This window comes from Balearica regulorum, chromosome 2 (assembly GCF_011004875.1).
Source record: "Balearica regulorum gibbericeps isolate bBalReg1 chromosome 2, bBalReg1.pri, whole genome shotgun sequence".
NCBI lineage: Eukaryota > Metazoa > Chordata > Aves > Gruiformes > Gruidae > Balearica > Balearica regulorum.
In genome coordinates this window covers 42,645,169-42,660,313 of record NC_046185.1, presented here as the reverse complement: position 1 = coordinate 42,660,313, position 15,145 = coordinate 42,645,169, and the positions used below count along the sequence as shown (strand labels likewise).

The window sequence follows — 15,145 nt, the reverse complement described above, 5'->3', positions numbered from 1 at the left end:
GGAGTTGAATGCACCATTAGCAAGTTTGTGGATGACACCAAACTGGGAGGTACTATAGACTGTCCTGAGGGACAAGATGTCTTGCAGAGGGATCTAGATAGATTGGAACATTGGGCCACGATTAATGGGATGAAATTTAACTAGCGAAAATGCCAGATCCTGCACCAAGGAAGGAGTAACACTGGGCACAAGTATAAACTGGGAGAGGAGTGGCTGGAGAGCAGCCCCACAGAAAGGGACCTGGGGGTGCTGGTCGACCAGCTCAACATGAGCCAGCAGCATGCCCTGGCAGCCAAGAGGGCAAACCCCATCCTGGGGTGCCTCAAACACAGCATCACCAGCCGGCCAAAAGAGGGGATTATCCCACTGTATTCAGCCTTGGTGCGGCCTCACCTTGAGTACTGTGTGCAGCTCTGGGCCCCACGATTTAAGAAGGATGTGAAGGTCCTTGAATGCGTCCAGAGGAGGGCAACAAAGCTGGTGAAGGGGCTGGAAGGCATGTCCTGTGAGGAGCGGCTAAGGACTTTGGGCTTGTCTGGTTTGGAGAGAAGGAGGCTGAGGGGCGACCTCATTGCTCTCTACAGCTTCCTGAGGAGGGGGAGTGGGGAGGGAGGTGCTGAGCTCTTCTCCCTGGGATCCAGTGACAGGATGTGGGGAATGGTTCAAAGCTGCACCAGGGGAGGTTCAGACTGGACATTAGGAAGCATTTCTTTAGTGAGAGGGTGGTCAAACACTGGAACAGGCTTCCTAGGGAGGTGGTTGGTGCCTCAAGCACATCAGTGTTTAAGAGGCATTTGGACCATGCCCTTCATAACATGCTTTAACTTTTGGTCAGCCCTGAAGTGGTCAGGCAGTTGGACTAGATGGTCATTGCAGATCCTTTCCAACTGAAATATTCTGTTCTGTTCTGCTCTGTTGTAAATTTTTCTTGTCAGGCACTGTCTTTACAATAAGTGTGATTTGCCCTTGCACTTGTAATTGCTGGGGTTTTTTTGATGATGTGGTTGTTCCTGAGACTTTTTTCCCATGAGGTTGTACCTGTCAGTTCTCTTGTTTTCCTAATAAAAAAGAACTTCATATTTTGCTATTCTTTCATTCCCTTTCATATTCATTCCACTTTGTTTCATGATCCCTGTCAATTTTCCTTCTCGACGGTATATAATGCATTCTCAGCATGATGTAAAAACATCCTGTCAGGCTGACCCTAAGTAAACTGATCTGGCCTCTTCATTATTCCACATTTTTACATATAGCCTAGAAATGCACAAGCAGAATCCATTACACACGTTGCCGTAACTCCCTCTCTGCATGAAGAAACAGCATTGCAAACTATGTGTAAAGCATGTCTTGTTTGAAATAACTCTTGCAAAAGAGGATCACAGACCTTTGGGATGGAAGTTGAAATCAAGCATGTCTTTGAGTTGAAAATGGAGCTATGAACGAACCCAGAAGTTCTCTGGTTTTGCAGAAAAAAAAAGAAAAAAAAATTAAAATAGCTGAGTCTTACCTTTTGAAAAAAAGAACAGAACTGTCCATCCCTCTACGTGCTATTTAATGTCAGCTGTGATGTTTCACCAGTCATAGAATCATAGGATGATTTGGGTTGGAAGGGACCTTTAAAGATCATCTAGTTCCAACCCCCCTGCCATGGGCAGGGACACCCTCCACTAGACCACATTGCCGAAAGCCCCATCCAGCCTGGTCTTAAACACTTCCAGGGATGGGGCATCCACAACCTCTCTGGGCAACCTGTTCCAGTGCCTCACCACTCCCACAGTAAAGAATTTCTTTCTAACATCTAATCTAAATCGACCCTCCTTCAGCTTAAACCCATTACTCCTTGTCCTGTCACTAAGAAGTCTTTGAGTTGTGATCAAGTGGTTTTGCTTTTCAGAAGGTATAGCTCTTCTGTGACAGTAGGTTCTCCTCTCCCTACTTAAAAGTCTTCTGCTGCTTTTACCTCTTTCCCCCGAACACCTTCAGAAGCTAAAAGAATGGGTCAGAAAGTAGGGAATGCATCTTTTCAAAGCAATATTCTATATGTGTGACGTGTTTGCTACCATTTTCTTTCAGGATTTTGAAAGAGTTTTATACCTATTTGTGAAATGACCCACACGTGTTCCGGAAAGTTAAGCAATTACCCCAATTTACAGGTAGAAAGAGCAAAAACAGAGAGGAAAGAGCAATGGCAGCTGAAATCACACCCAAAAGGGTGACAGAGCTGTCTGCAGAACTGTGGCTCTGAGTCATTAATTTATTGTATGACTTTTACCTGAAGCTTTACAGTACGGAGGCTGTCTTGTGCAGTGATTTATTTCTTCCAGAAGTCTTTTCTTCCATTCTTACCCTGGGTGCGTAGTTCCTAGTACTTAGAGATTTGTTGGTTGGTTGTTTTTAAAAGGATTTAACTTGGGTATTTCTAGAAGCATCTCAGTAGTTCATAAAAGGTGAAGGGGAAATTGCTCCCTTGTTGGTAGTAACACTTGTGCAGTGTAGGCAGAATCCTCTCCTAAAGGCCACAAAACATATTCCAGAAGCCCAAATTAGCTTTCCCATCCTGCTCCTGAGTAATAGTTACACGTCGCCGAACAGTCTTGACAGGTACTAATGATCATTAAAAGAGGGGGGGAAAGGCTTTAATTTTCTTTTGTTCCCATGAATTTCTCTAGCTTTAACATATCATTTGGCAATGAAAACCCAACAATTATCATAAAGAGTTATCACACGGGCTCTGGCACCCATTTCCTTGATCAAAAAAATCCTCCTTTTTTTTTTTTTCTTTTCCTTTTCCCACAAGCAAGGGTTTAATGTGACCAGACGTGTGAATTCAGTTGTCCAGTCACTGCGTTTTCCCTCCTTCTCCCATTCAAAATTCCTTGCCCGTTATTCTTTTCCTACTCGGGAATTTTTTGCATGCCCAAATGCTTACGCATACATGGCTTCTTTGAATTTCTCTGACTCAATGCGGTCAAAACCATTGTCCTGGAATTTCACAGAAATGTAGTATGTATATGCTGAAAATATAATGGATCATTTGATGTCACATTCTTCATTTGTGACTAACCAGATGATAACTTCAGTGAGTCTGGCACAAATGAGAGGAAATAAAATAGTCTTTCCAATGGTTTTGCTTGGTTGGGCTTGGAAACTAAATATTGCTGTCACAAATGTCTCTTTCATGAGGTGTTTCTTCATTCCCCATCCAGCAATTGGCCCAAATGTTAAATCTGTGCAGAGAAGTAGTAGGAAAGTTGATTCCTTTGTGACAGTTGATGTATTTTTGGTGACATTAGTGGACCTGTCTGCATTTTGGTCATATCTGCCAAGCTGGCCAGTCCAATCTTGGCACTGGTCTGACAGCAAAACCTTCCCTTTCATCTCTCATTCCTCCCCATACCCAAGTAATCGCACGGGGAGGAGAGACAGGCAGATCAGGCCCTAATCAAATACTACTCTTCTGTTTTGTCTGTAAGTCTCTAGTAAGACTCTATGGCAATTATTCACTAGTAGCTGCTTCCTTCATATAAAACATCTTACTTATTTCTAGAAAACATGAAATGCAAGTGTTCTTCATTCTCTTCATCATCGGAGTTTCTTTCTGGTTCAGTGTGAGAACCCCCCTGCTTTCTACAAGGGCAATGTAACACTCTGCTCTGAAGAACATACCGGTTTGTAAGAAGAGGTTTGCAGTGGAAGGAGGTGGGAGGGCAAGTGGCTTTATTTTTCCATTGCCTAAACCGAAAAAGAGGAACGAAGACCGTGTGGTTTTGTGTTGTAAGTGGAGGCAGCCTGTGCCTTCGCAGTACCCCCTGGGGACTTTTTTTAAAAAAGGATAAGCAGAAGTGATGTTAACATTTTTCTTACAATTTGGTTGGGTGCTCCTGACTGCTTTACTGCAGGGCTGAAACGAGCACCTCTGGCGCTGAGAAGGGACCCGTGCACTTGTCTTCTCCTGAGGTGGAGAGGAAAGAGCCCGTGTGTGAGTGTCTGGGAAGGACCCTGACTGATTTACTGCTGCTTCATTAGCAAATCTAAGAGCTTCTGCGTTCCCCAAACCGTGTGGCTGAGAACGAGGTGTCTGTCACCCACCCATAGACATCCTGGAGAGGTACCTGCGGCGCAGGTTGGACCGTGGGCCTCGCCTGGGAACGACCCATCACCAGAGTCTTACAGGGGAGAGAAAAACGGACAGCTCACAAGAACTGGGTTTATTTTTCTTTTTTCCTAGCTCCTCTGAAACTTTTGGACAGAATATAACAGACACATCAGTTTTATTGCTCTGAGTTTAGAAACTATTGTTTCAGTTTCTTTTTTTCTGAAAAGTAAAATGTTTTTCTTCAGGGGGAAAAAAAAAAAGTTAGTCTGGACATATACTGAAAAAATCATCCCCAGTGCATATTTTAAGGACATTAATCATCTTTAATATGGTTTGGAAATTAATTTGGGCTGCTGAAATACAAATTAAATTTACTTATGATAGTATCTGAGAGCTGGCTGCTGCCAAACACTCCTCGTGTATGAACAGGTACATGTTGCTGTAGAAGAAAATAAAGTTATTTGCTCTGTCTTAGTCATTGTTTCCTGATCGTCCAGGCCTATACTGGGTAAACAGAAAGTTGTTGGGGTTTTTTTAACTCTATCTGCACTGGTCCTTCATCAGTCCTTAAAAGAATGTGTGTATCTTATTTAACTTATTAATTCCTTCTATTTTCTTAGTATTTGGAAAATAAACTGGTTAATAATTTGGGGAAGAGAATATTTTAGTAGAAATCTTAGGAACATTTTAATTAAGATTTTTTTTTTCAGGAAATGTCTCTAATATCTATCTCTAATCCTGCAGCTGTTAATCACCCAAACAATTCTTTTGAAGCTGCTCCTGTAAGTATAGTTTTGCAGGATTGGATCTACACATCAGTTTTCCATGGCAATCACCCTTTCCTTGCTTACTTCTAAAAATTGCTCCAAAGATATTGGCAATGAATAAATGAATGTGGCTTTGCTGATACTTTGAAAGAACAGAGAGCTCAGACCTGCTGATGGTGGTGCATGGTGTTGAAATATCAAAATAGTTGTTTCTTTTGTTACAGATTGCAGAAGGAATGGCATACATAGAAAGAAAAAATTATATCCATCGAGATTTGAGAGCAGCGAATGTTCTGGTTTCAGACTTACTGATGTGCAAAATTGCTGATTTTGGACTAGCAAGAGTCATTGAAGACAACGAATATACAGCAAGGGAAGGTATGTATTTTTATTTTTGTTTTTAAAACTTCAGCCTCTGGGAGGCAGTGAGGCTGTATCTAACAATAATGTGGTCACCAAGGACAGAAAATGCCATAACAACTTCCTAGAGGCAGCCTTCTAATGCCAACAACTTTTAAAAAGAATAAGGAAACAAATAACCTTTCTGTGCTCCCCAGGCTTTTTGAAAAGTTTATTTTATGTAAATTTGAAAACTAAAGAAAATTGAGAGTACTTAACTGCACACAAATTTTTCTAAATTGAACAAATTAATTGCACGCTCACAGCTTCCATCCCACTGAATGAAATGCCAAGAAAATATGATCTTCTTTTCTCTTCACATCCTTAAGTGCCACATTGACCTCCTTTCACTTAGGGAAAGGAAGGAGCCCTAGCAAGTGTAGTTGCCAGTAACAAGAAAACCTTTAGCAGAACTGTTTGTCTTTTGAAGCTGCTTTAGGAGCTGCAGCGTTGATTTGCATGTTCGGCAGCATTGCTGCTGTGTAGGGACACTGGAAGGCTGGGACATGTCCCTGCTCAGCGAACGGGTGGGAGTTAACATCGCAGCAGGGTCAGGACTGGAAAGAGGGGAAATCATGCTGTTAAAGATATTTGTCTGGGTTTTGCCCTGTGTGTTTTGTTAACGTGGTCAAGGATCTTTTCAAGAAGTGCGTAGTCAATTTGTTGTAGTGAAAAGTTTTTATTTGTGCTTCCATGCGCAGATTGCATTAGGGTAACTTTTCGGAGCAGGTTTGTTGGCTGGCTTTCCCCCTCTCGCTTTAAAGACGCTACCTCATGTTTTCACACAGTCTGGATGGAAACTGTGGTAATGTAGGACGAGAGGGGAAGAACTACGGTATGAGGAAGAAAGAGAACAATGCACTACAGTTGAGATTAAAGGAAGACAAGCTATTCAGCACTCACTGGGTAACAGTAATTCAATAGATCAGAGGAATGGGTCTGATTAAGCACTTTTCAGAGGTACAGAACCCATATCTGTGATTTTTAGCTATCTCTGGACATTGTATGTTGATTAAATGAACCTTTCAGGTTATAAATTCTTTATGCCAAGTTTCTTTGATGTGTTTTCTACCATTCAGAAAAGTTTCCTAGCTTACCTGGTATTTTGTACCGGAATGATAGAGCAGGCTATAAAGGACATAGAGAAAATCTGCTTGTATTACTCTGTTGTCTGAAGAGTTAATGTAATGTTCCCCAACAAAGGCAACATTTTATGGGGAACATTATATGTTTCCCTTATTTCACTGGAAGGAGTTTGCTTTTATATGTGATTTTCTGGAATCAGTTTAGTTAGACGTGAAAGACCATATTATAAGATATGACTTTTTAAGATATGACTTGCTACTGCTTTTGCATCTATGGCTGAATGTGAAATGCATTAAAGTGTATGTTGAAGCGAGACTGACCTTCTTTAAAATAGGAAAAGTTAGTTAAAGTCTTGCAAAGTTCCAGGTGATGGGAATTGTAAAATTTTTGCCTAACCACTGAGCAGAAGGGAAAATGGTGACTGCAATTTTAGCAAAAATTCACCATGTCAAAAGGTGCTGTGTAACTTTTGGCATCTTATTTGCACCTCTGGCAGAGGACGTGCAGTGTGGCAACATGCATCCTGCAGGACAGCTTTGCTGATAACTCTTGGACAGAAGGAGTTGCTGGTAACTTTGCTAATTTAGGAGTAACATAGGCAAGTTGTTTAAGACATTTTAGTGACTTGATATTGACTGTACTATTTTTTAGGTGCAAAATTCCCTATTAAATGGACAGCACCGGAGGCAATTAACTATGGATCTTTCACTATTAAATCTGATGTGTGGTCATTTGGGATTCTCCTGTATGAAATCGTTACATATGGAAAGATTCCTTATCCAGGTATGGGCCTGTGTTTATACCATTACTCTGTATTTATACTTTGTTGTTAAAAAGCAAAGAAAATACGCAGGGAAAGAGCTGGCATCTGACAGCAGCAACAGCAGCGATTTGGAAAACGTCTTGCAGGCAATGTTATTGCTTTGAAAACTTATAATCACCGTATGTGTAAACCACGTGCCTCTCTGGTGTAAATTTTAGCAGACAGACCAATGGCACCATGAACACATAGTCATTTTTATATATTCAAAAGGTTTTACAATGGCAGCAAGTGCCGCATTGTCACAGATCCCAGCTTTACGGTCAGCAGCACAGTCCCACAGCAAGGGTGCAGCGCTACAGGTTCTAATGGTGCTGTGTAAGCTTCAGGGGGGGTTAATATCGTAATATGTGAAAGTACTAAGAAAGCATGTTTTCATAAGCAAATAGGCTGTAATAATTTGTCAATGTTAGCTAATCTAAACAAATACGAAAGTAGATCCTAAAGCAGTGTTGGTGTACTGCTAGGATTATTTACTCTTCGCTGTTCCGTACAGTTCAGGTACAAGACCACAGAGGAGTACATCAATCGTGGCTGCATTAGGTAGCTGTGAAATGGTTACGTGCTTCATGTTTCTTTTTTCTTTCTGTTAAACAAAATACGTATTAATGTTTCCAGCACACAGAGGCAGCTTATATGAAGAATATGTTTACGCACACAAAATCGTCACATCTCGGGCATAGCTGATTAACTCCAGGCAACAGACTGCATTCATTTAAGCTTACTGAGGTTATGGAAAATTGACCTAAATTCTCTTATCTTGTGGGCAAATGGGGAAAGTACAGCCATGTTCACCTATACTACGCATCTCATAGATGGAGTAACTTCTGAGGAGAACCTTTAGGATCCTGCCGTTTACAGGCAGCAAAGGGAGAGCAGACATTTCATCCAAGCAAAGCTTCCCCAGCACTTCCAGTGCCGCAGCTCTTGCTGTTTAAACAGTGAAAACATTTTCATCACCACTCTGTGTGCAGCTGGAATTCCCCAGTAGACCCAAGTCCCTGCAATGACGGCAGGCTCCACACCACTGGGTACAGGGAGACCGGACCTCCTGGGAGAATTGGGCAGCACGGAAGGGGTGATGGTGGCCAACTTTACGCTATGTTATAGAAGTACATATCAACTTTCTGTACAAGAGGTAGAGCCAAACCAGACATTCTCATTGCTCAGTAAGGCTCCAGTCCAGGAAAGCACTTAAGCCCTAGAGTAGCCCCCTTAAACTTCAAGAGGTGATAGGGCTGCTTGCACAGCTAAGTGTTTAAACATATGCTCCAGGTTCGTTTTTAGGTAAGGGCTGTAAAATATGTGACTGAGTAGCAAGTCCTCCTAAAGCTATTCTAAACACTGCTCGTGTCCCCAAGAAATATCAGATGGGAGTTATATGCAGCCAAGTAATGCATGGTTCTTCCCATAGTCAGGATACTTTTTTTTTTTTTTTTTTTTCCTGTTACCACGTACCTCTGTATCCAGACAGTTGCCTACGCTGAGATGGCCTCAAAAGGTTATTCTTGGATACCTTGAAAATTGTCCTTCCCTGAGCAAACCTACAAGCTCACCTGGAAACCAGCACTTGTTCTGCAGCTAAGTCTGCTCACTGTAGTGAATTGTACTAGTGTGAGAAACATCTCTCCTAGGGAAAGTCTGGGCAAATATTTTTTTTTTAAAACATATGAGAGCATTTTTATGAGCACCATAGATTTGTTTGTCAACCAACAGTTAGAAGCAGAAGCCTCTTGTCTGCATACTATAGGATTTTAGTAGTTTGCAGGCATTACTTGAGTTACACTGGAAGAGGATATATGTCTGTTTTAAATAGAAGTATAAATTGAAATAGCCTATTAGACTGAAAGTTGCTACTGAAGCACCAGAAGGATAGCAAAATAAATGGGTGACCAAGTTACATGAAGGGCTGTGACAGATTTGAGCATTACCCCAGCATGGCAAGAGTAACCTGGTGAGAGGTTGTAACCAGCAGCCACTGCAGAGAAACAGTAAATTGATTTTTCAGTTCTGCTTCAAAATATTCTTTTCAATTATTAACCAGCTCCAGCAGCTAAAGAGCAGTCAGCATAAAGCTGCATGTGAAACAGTTTGAGTTGAAACTGGCAAGTACTTAATACCTGTGAAGAAAATCTAGGCAGACAATCTGGTAGGAAGCATTTCCAGCCAAGAAACTTGGAGCTTTTGTGATCTTTGTTCTTAAATTCCAACAGCTGTTTCTCTTCCTGAGAAAATCAAAGCAATTAGTGGGACTATAGTTTCAGGAACTACCTCTGAAATATGAAACAAGTATTTGAATCTCTGGGCAAGTAAGTTGAATTGGTTGTTAAAACTAATTTCCAGATGATTACATAGTATGTCAAATACTGGCAACATCCATACTTGCATTCCAGTTATGTCAGCTGCTCTTCACAAGATATGCCACTTTCTGTACGGTGGATTCTTCCTCCATACCACTGTGTTCACATCATTTCCCAGGCTCTAATGTAAGGAAATATGTCTTTGTCTGTGAAGCTTAACAGGTACCACAGCGTGAATTAACAGACCTTTAGAGCTAATGTCCTTTGCTAGCATTTAAGAGGGTGTAAGTGTAACAAATGTGCATATGGGATATATTTCTGTGACTGATCAGGATGTAGATTTGATGAGACAGGTAATTCTCTAGCCACAAAATCCTAAAAAAAAAAAAGAGGAAAAGTTTAACAAGTAGCTATTTTGAGAATACTACTTGGACTGTGGGGAAGTCAGGTAAGATTTTTTTGTTTTAAATAACACCCCAAACATATGCAAATATGCTCATGACATATTTACTATGAAATACTGAGACAAGTCGTTTCATTTTTTTGTCTTGTGAACTTAGATGGTTATTTTAACAGCTGGTTTGCCTGCAGGTTAGCTGAACCCCAGGCTTTGTCCTTGGCATTCAGAATCTAACAGTCAGTCCTGCAGACATTAGATCTAAGCACAATCTAGAGTACTTGCGCCCACAGAATCAGCCCCGTTCTGCACAGAAGCCCAGTAGCAGCAGTCCTCATGTGGCAGCCCACAGTTAATTAAGACTTTGCACAATATGAATAACTATTTTACTGTGTACATTATATACGATCTATTTCTTTAAGCTCAAGCAGTCAGATTGCTGTTGTCTATAAAGTGCTTTATTGGCTTTCTTCCTATGTTTATTTTGTCTTTATATAGCAGTGATTCCTTAGTCTGTGACAACAGGCCATTCCACTGCTACCTTAAAAATGCTGTCTTTCTACACACACGTGCAGTATCAGCTCAGGAAAACTTCACTCCTCCTTCCAAAGTGGAACTGGAAATACAAAAGATGTGCTCACAGTAAGCACTCTGAGCCAGGTGTCATGGCTGACAGTATTTTTTAGAATAGGTTAAAGCCAAAAGGCTTGAACTGATGTTGGCTCTATGAACTATAGTCATCTGGAATAGTCAAAGTAGTTATACCAGATAAAGCTGTCATTTGGTTGTAATGCAAATGTGTCTTTACCTGCCAAGTGGCTTAAATAAATCATAGCTTTAATTGGCAGATAGCACGTACAAAGATCTGCACAGTCTGCAGCGACAGAGCTGCACGGTCACCAGGCACTCGAGGGAGCACCACTTCTGCACCTCCACTGCCGCCCTTGCTCAGGACCCATCCCGCCCCATCTCAGCAGAGCGTAGCTGCTCTCCCCACACCGCTGGGGACCTGGCATAAGCAGGAGCAAGGTCACACATGCACCTAACTGAAGGCCAAGGTGCCTGAGAAAAACCATGAGAAACCACAGTCTTAGGCAGAACTGTGCCACATGGAGGAGTGACCAGCAGCTGTGGGGTCTGGAATACCCTTCTCAATAGAGGGAAGCTCTTCACTGGTGGTGGCAAACATCTAGGCTGACACACAGGGGCTTCCTGCATGCCCAGTCATCAGAAGAAATGGAGTACAGTAAGTTTAGAGTGTGTGTCCTGGAGAAGGCACAGTACTAGGCTGGATTGCATAAGATTTGCAGGGGAAGGGACAAGCTGAAAGGCAGGTTTCTGGGCAGGAAGTGGTGAGCCTTTTTGTTGGCCCTGCCATAGCTGACCTTCTGAGAGCAGATGTCGAAATTGTTCTGTGAACCATTCTCTCAAGGATTTAAAAAAAGGAGGAAGTCAGGGCGGGGGGGATGAAACAGAGAGGAGGAGGAGGATGGAATCCAGGGCAGGCCTCTCATGTGACATTAGTTGGTGTGAGAGGCTCAGGATGCACTTCTGGTAGTTAGAGTTCTTATCCCCCATAACAGGGAACCAAGGCAAAGCTCTGCACAGCTGGCAAGATGGTTTTGCACAAAAGGCATAGGATGAGGAAGAAGGGAAGGGAAATTGCCTGTTACAAGTAATGGTATGATGAGTGACCATGTTCAGCATCTTGCAGTCGGCAGCACTTACTTACACAAAAGCTGATGTAGAAGAAAAACTGAAAGTGTGTTATTACATTTGGCTGGGTGACTGGCAGCATGGTCAAACATATAGGCTGCTCTCTGCCTCAGTATGGAGGGGGTCTACAGCAAGCAGGTAAGAAGCTCTGCAGCTGTAGACAAAGGCTGATGCCAGGGTGGGCTTTTGCTGTGAATCTTACCACCTCTGGAAGAAGAACAAAGGGTGGCAGGACCGGTCAGAGGAGAACAGATCTGGTTCTGGAGACGAGCATTTTGATTTCTCCCACAGTCTTTAATAAGTAGTAATAGCTTTGTGTTATTGGGTGAAGAGCTTTAGAGTGAAGTAAATCAAAAAGAAAAAAATAATTTCTTTAGGAATTAAGATCATTTGATCAAACTTTCTTTTTCTCTTTGCAGGTATGAGCAATTCAGATGTGATGGTGGCTCTTCAGCGCGGGTACCGAATGCCACGTATGGAAACCTGTCCAGCTGAGCTTTATGATATTATGAAAACATGCTGGAAAGACAAAGCAGAAGAGAGGCCAACATTTGATTATCTACAGAGTGTGCTTGATGACTTCTACACAGCAACAGAGGGGCAGTATCAACAACAGCCATAGAACAAAGAACAGTTTTTTTCTATTGACATGGATCATTGACACAGACAATTATCTGGACAGACTGCTCAAACCAATTACTCCATGAGTTTGGACATCTTAACTGAGTGGCAAAGTTGAAATGCTGAAGGAAAGAGTACTACTGCAGAGAAATAATCATGTTGTTCTTTGGTTAAAACAGTTCCTCTAAAGATTGAAGTTCTCCTTAAATGCTATGTTTTGCATCTGCAGAAACATCCCAAACCAAGCAGGCTTTTTGGGGTGGGGAGGAGGGAGAAGGAAGAAAAGCAATCATGCACCGGTACTGTTTGACAACACTTTCTTAAAATTTAAGTCATGGAATACATTACAATGAGACCTTTATAAAAGGGGCAAGAAGATACATGAACAGCTGCTTTCAAAAGAAAAAGTCATGAAGGAAAACTTACAGATTTAAGACATAGTGATGGTCTTATATGATCTTTTTGATATAAAACATATTGTGAAAAGTATTTTTATATCCATGTTATTTCACATTAGTAGTTGGAGTACTGTCACCTCTTGTAAGACTCTCTAGACGGTGTCATGGTTTCCTTTAAGGAAGGTTATATATGTAATTCTTTACACTGAAGATGATTCTGTTTTACTGCTGTATTACTCAGATGTAAAATAATTTTCAAAGCATCACCCAGCCATCACAGATGCAGAAGTGCAATAGGACCACACACAACGGCAGAAGTGGCAGTACACCTAGCTCTGTATTTCAACCTTCGCTTTCCCCACAAGGCCAAAGTCATCATCTGAAGTCCCTGGGAAAGCACAGGATTTTGAAGGAAGTTAATGCTTTCATTGGAGTCACTGAGACTGGTAGCAGTGAAAATATTTTAATCTCAATTTTTAATCCTTTGTGATTATTCAAGAATATTCCTTATATTTTTGCTGCTTTAATAAACTAACCTCAAATCTGTTTTAAAGCTGAAACTAGCTCTAGCACTATCAAAAACAATTTGTGGAAATATGCAATAGGATATCAAGTTACATTGCAGTGACACTAGAGGTTTGTTGCTCAGTATATAAATCTAATTCATAAAAGTCATGCATTTTGCTAAGATCTACATATTGAATTGTTCTATCAAGTTACTTACCGAAACAGCTGAGCTAGTACAATTGCAATGTAACTACAGCATAGATTACTTTTTTCCTCCTTCAAAGTGACACTGGTTCGTACAGCTGAAACCCAGTACATCTTTGCCACCCCTCAAACCAATTATTTAGGCAAATGGTACTTTGTAGAAGCTAAAAACCCTTTTGATAAAGCTTCAGTGTGCCTGCAGTTGAAGTTCAGCAGCATAAATATTAATTGCTTTTCCTTTCCATTGGCTTCCTTCAGTCAAACTGTGCAGTTTAAGCAGACTATCAGTTAAATATGTAAATAGTTTCTATTGTATGGTGATTTTTAATTTTAATAAACACTTAATCTGAAGCAAGTTGTATGGTAGTAATTTGAGATAAAATAAATGGCTGATATGCTATCCAGAGTGGTAGCTTCATGTAGAACAGAGGAACATCTGTTCATCATCACTAACAAGATTATTTTGCAACAGTAAATATTCATGGATTCTGCTTTCCTTATACCCATTGAGCTTTGAGAAGCTTAAAAGGACTGAACTAGCCGTCTCTGCATCCTTGTTAGAGCTTATTTTTCGTCTGGAGGGCAGGAAGGTAAGTCAGTTCTCAGCAGTCCTTTAAAATAGCTTCTCAGAAGTCTTTAATGTGATAGCAATGCAGTCGATTGCAACTCTTTGGAAAACATTACAGTTAATAATTGGTCAGTACTTCACTACAGGCTTCATTTTATTTTAAGGAAAAAAAATAGCTTCAGATAATGTAACCTTGTCTTTTAAACCATTTCCTGTAGCTGGCCAAAGAGCTCTGGGAAGTAGGCAGAAACATGGAAACTGCAGTTGCTCAGGGAATAAGAGGTTATAGTTGGTGTTACACAAACTTGCTAACATACACTCTCAGACAAGTGACAGATTGTCAAGGTGCAGCACTAGATCATTTTAAATGCTCTTATAGAAAGTTTCCAGTATTGCCCTGTATTAAGGATTATTTTTTTTAACTTCTGTTTCAATATTGCTGTTCTTAGAGCAATTTGTATGCAACAGCTTTCTGGTTCAAGAAATCAACACTCAGTCTATTGTGTCACTACATGAAAATATTTTTTAATAGCTGGAACAGTTTGTGTGGGAGTAGAATAATATTTTAGAAATTTGACCCTGGAGGGCTTATAGGCCTTTAGAATTACAAGAGCCAGATAACCTATATTTAACAGAAACAGTTCAAAACATGAGAACAGCATGAGCTCAAGTGCTACAACTCCAGCCAGGTGAAGACACATCACAGTAATTATTTATTACTGCATTGCACAGACCAACCCAAAACTCAAAAGACTTGGCAAGAACAGGTCACGCCAGAGAAGGGCTGTTCTGTGTCACACAAGAAGGCTGCACCACCTAGCGTCTCCACAGCAAGGGAGAGGTTCTTGCTCTGAACTGGGTCCCCTCCCACTATGAAAAACACCATTACAGGGACAGATCAATGATCCAATTTATTTATGGATTCTGCCTTGTTCTAAAGCAATCCTCCAGCACTTACATGCATGGTATTTTCACAGTAGTTAGGAAAAATTCTCACCCTCACTAACTAAAATGGCTCTACAAAAGCTATTTCAAATTTTATCATGCTCCAGTTTTCCTTCCTTGAGTTACTAGATAAAGGTAAGTAATATAATCAGGGCTATAATTCTTTCAACTCAAGATCATCATATGTCAATCACTATGATCATTTGGCCTCTAAATTTAGGATCTTTCCTTATCTTGATTTCACTGCTTTTCTCACCTGTATAAAATGAACAGTCAGAGCTTAATTTAGCAATGGAAAATTTTATTATAAATAGGTTTTTC

General features: G+C 40.9%; 1 protein-coding gene across 8 annotated transcripts in view; it reads left to right on the top strand.

The window, feature by feature from the left end:
• LYN (LYN proto-oncogene, Src family tyrosine kinase) overlaps positions 1-13,662 on the top strand; it is a 56,648-nt gene extending 42,986 nt beyond the window's left edge. For all 8 annotated transcript variants that reach the window (XM_075744078.1, XM_075744072.1, XM_075744076.1 and 5 more), the window contains 3 exons: positions 5,088-5,241; positions 7,000-7,131; positions 12,001-13,662. In XM_075744078.1, the coding sequence (XP_075600193.1) occupies positions 5,088-5,241; positions 7,000-7,131; positions 12,001-12,203 (489 nt within the window). In that variant the 3' untranslated portion in view covers positions 12,204-13,662. The remainder of the gene's footprint in view (positions 1-5,087; positions 5,242-6,999; positions 7,132-12,000) is intronic.
• The last annotated feature ends 1,483 nt before the right edge of the window (positions 13,663-15,145 follow it).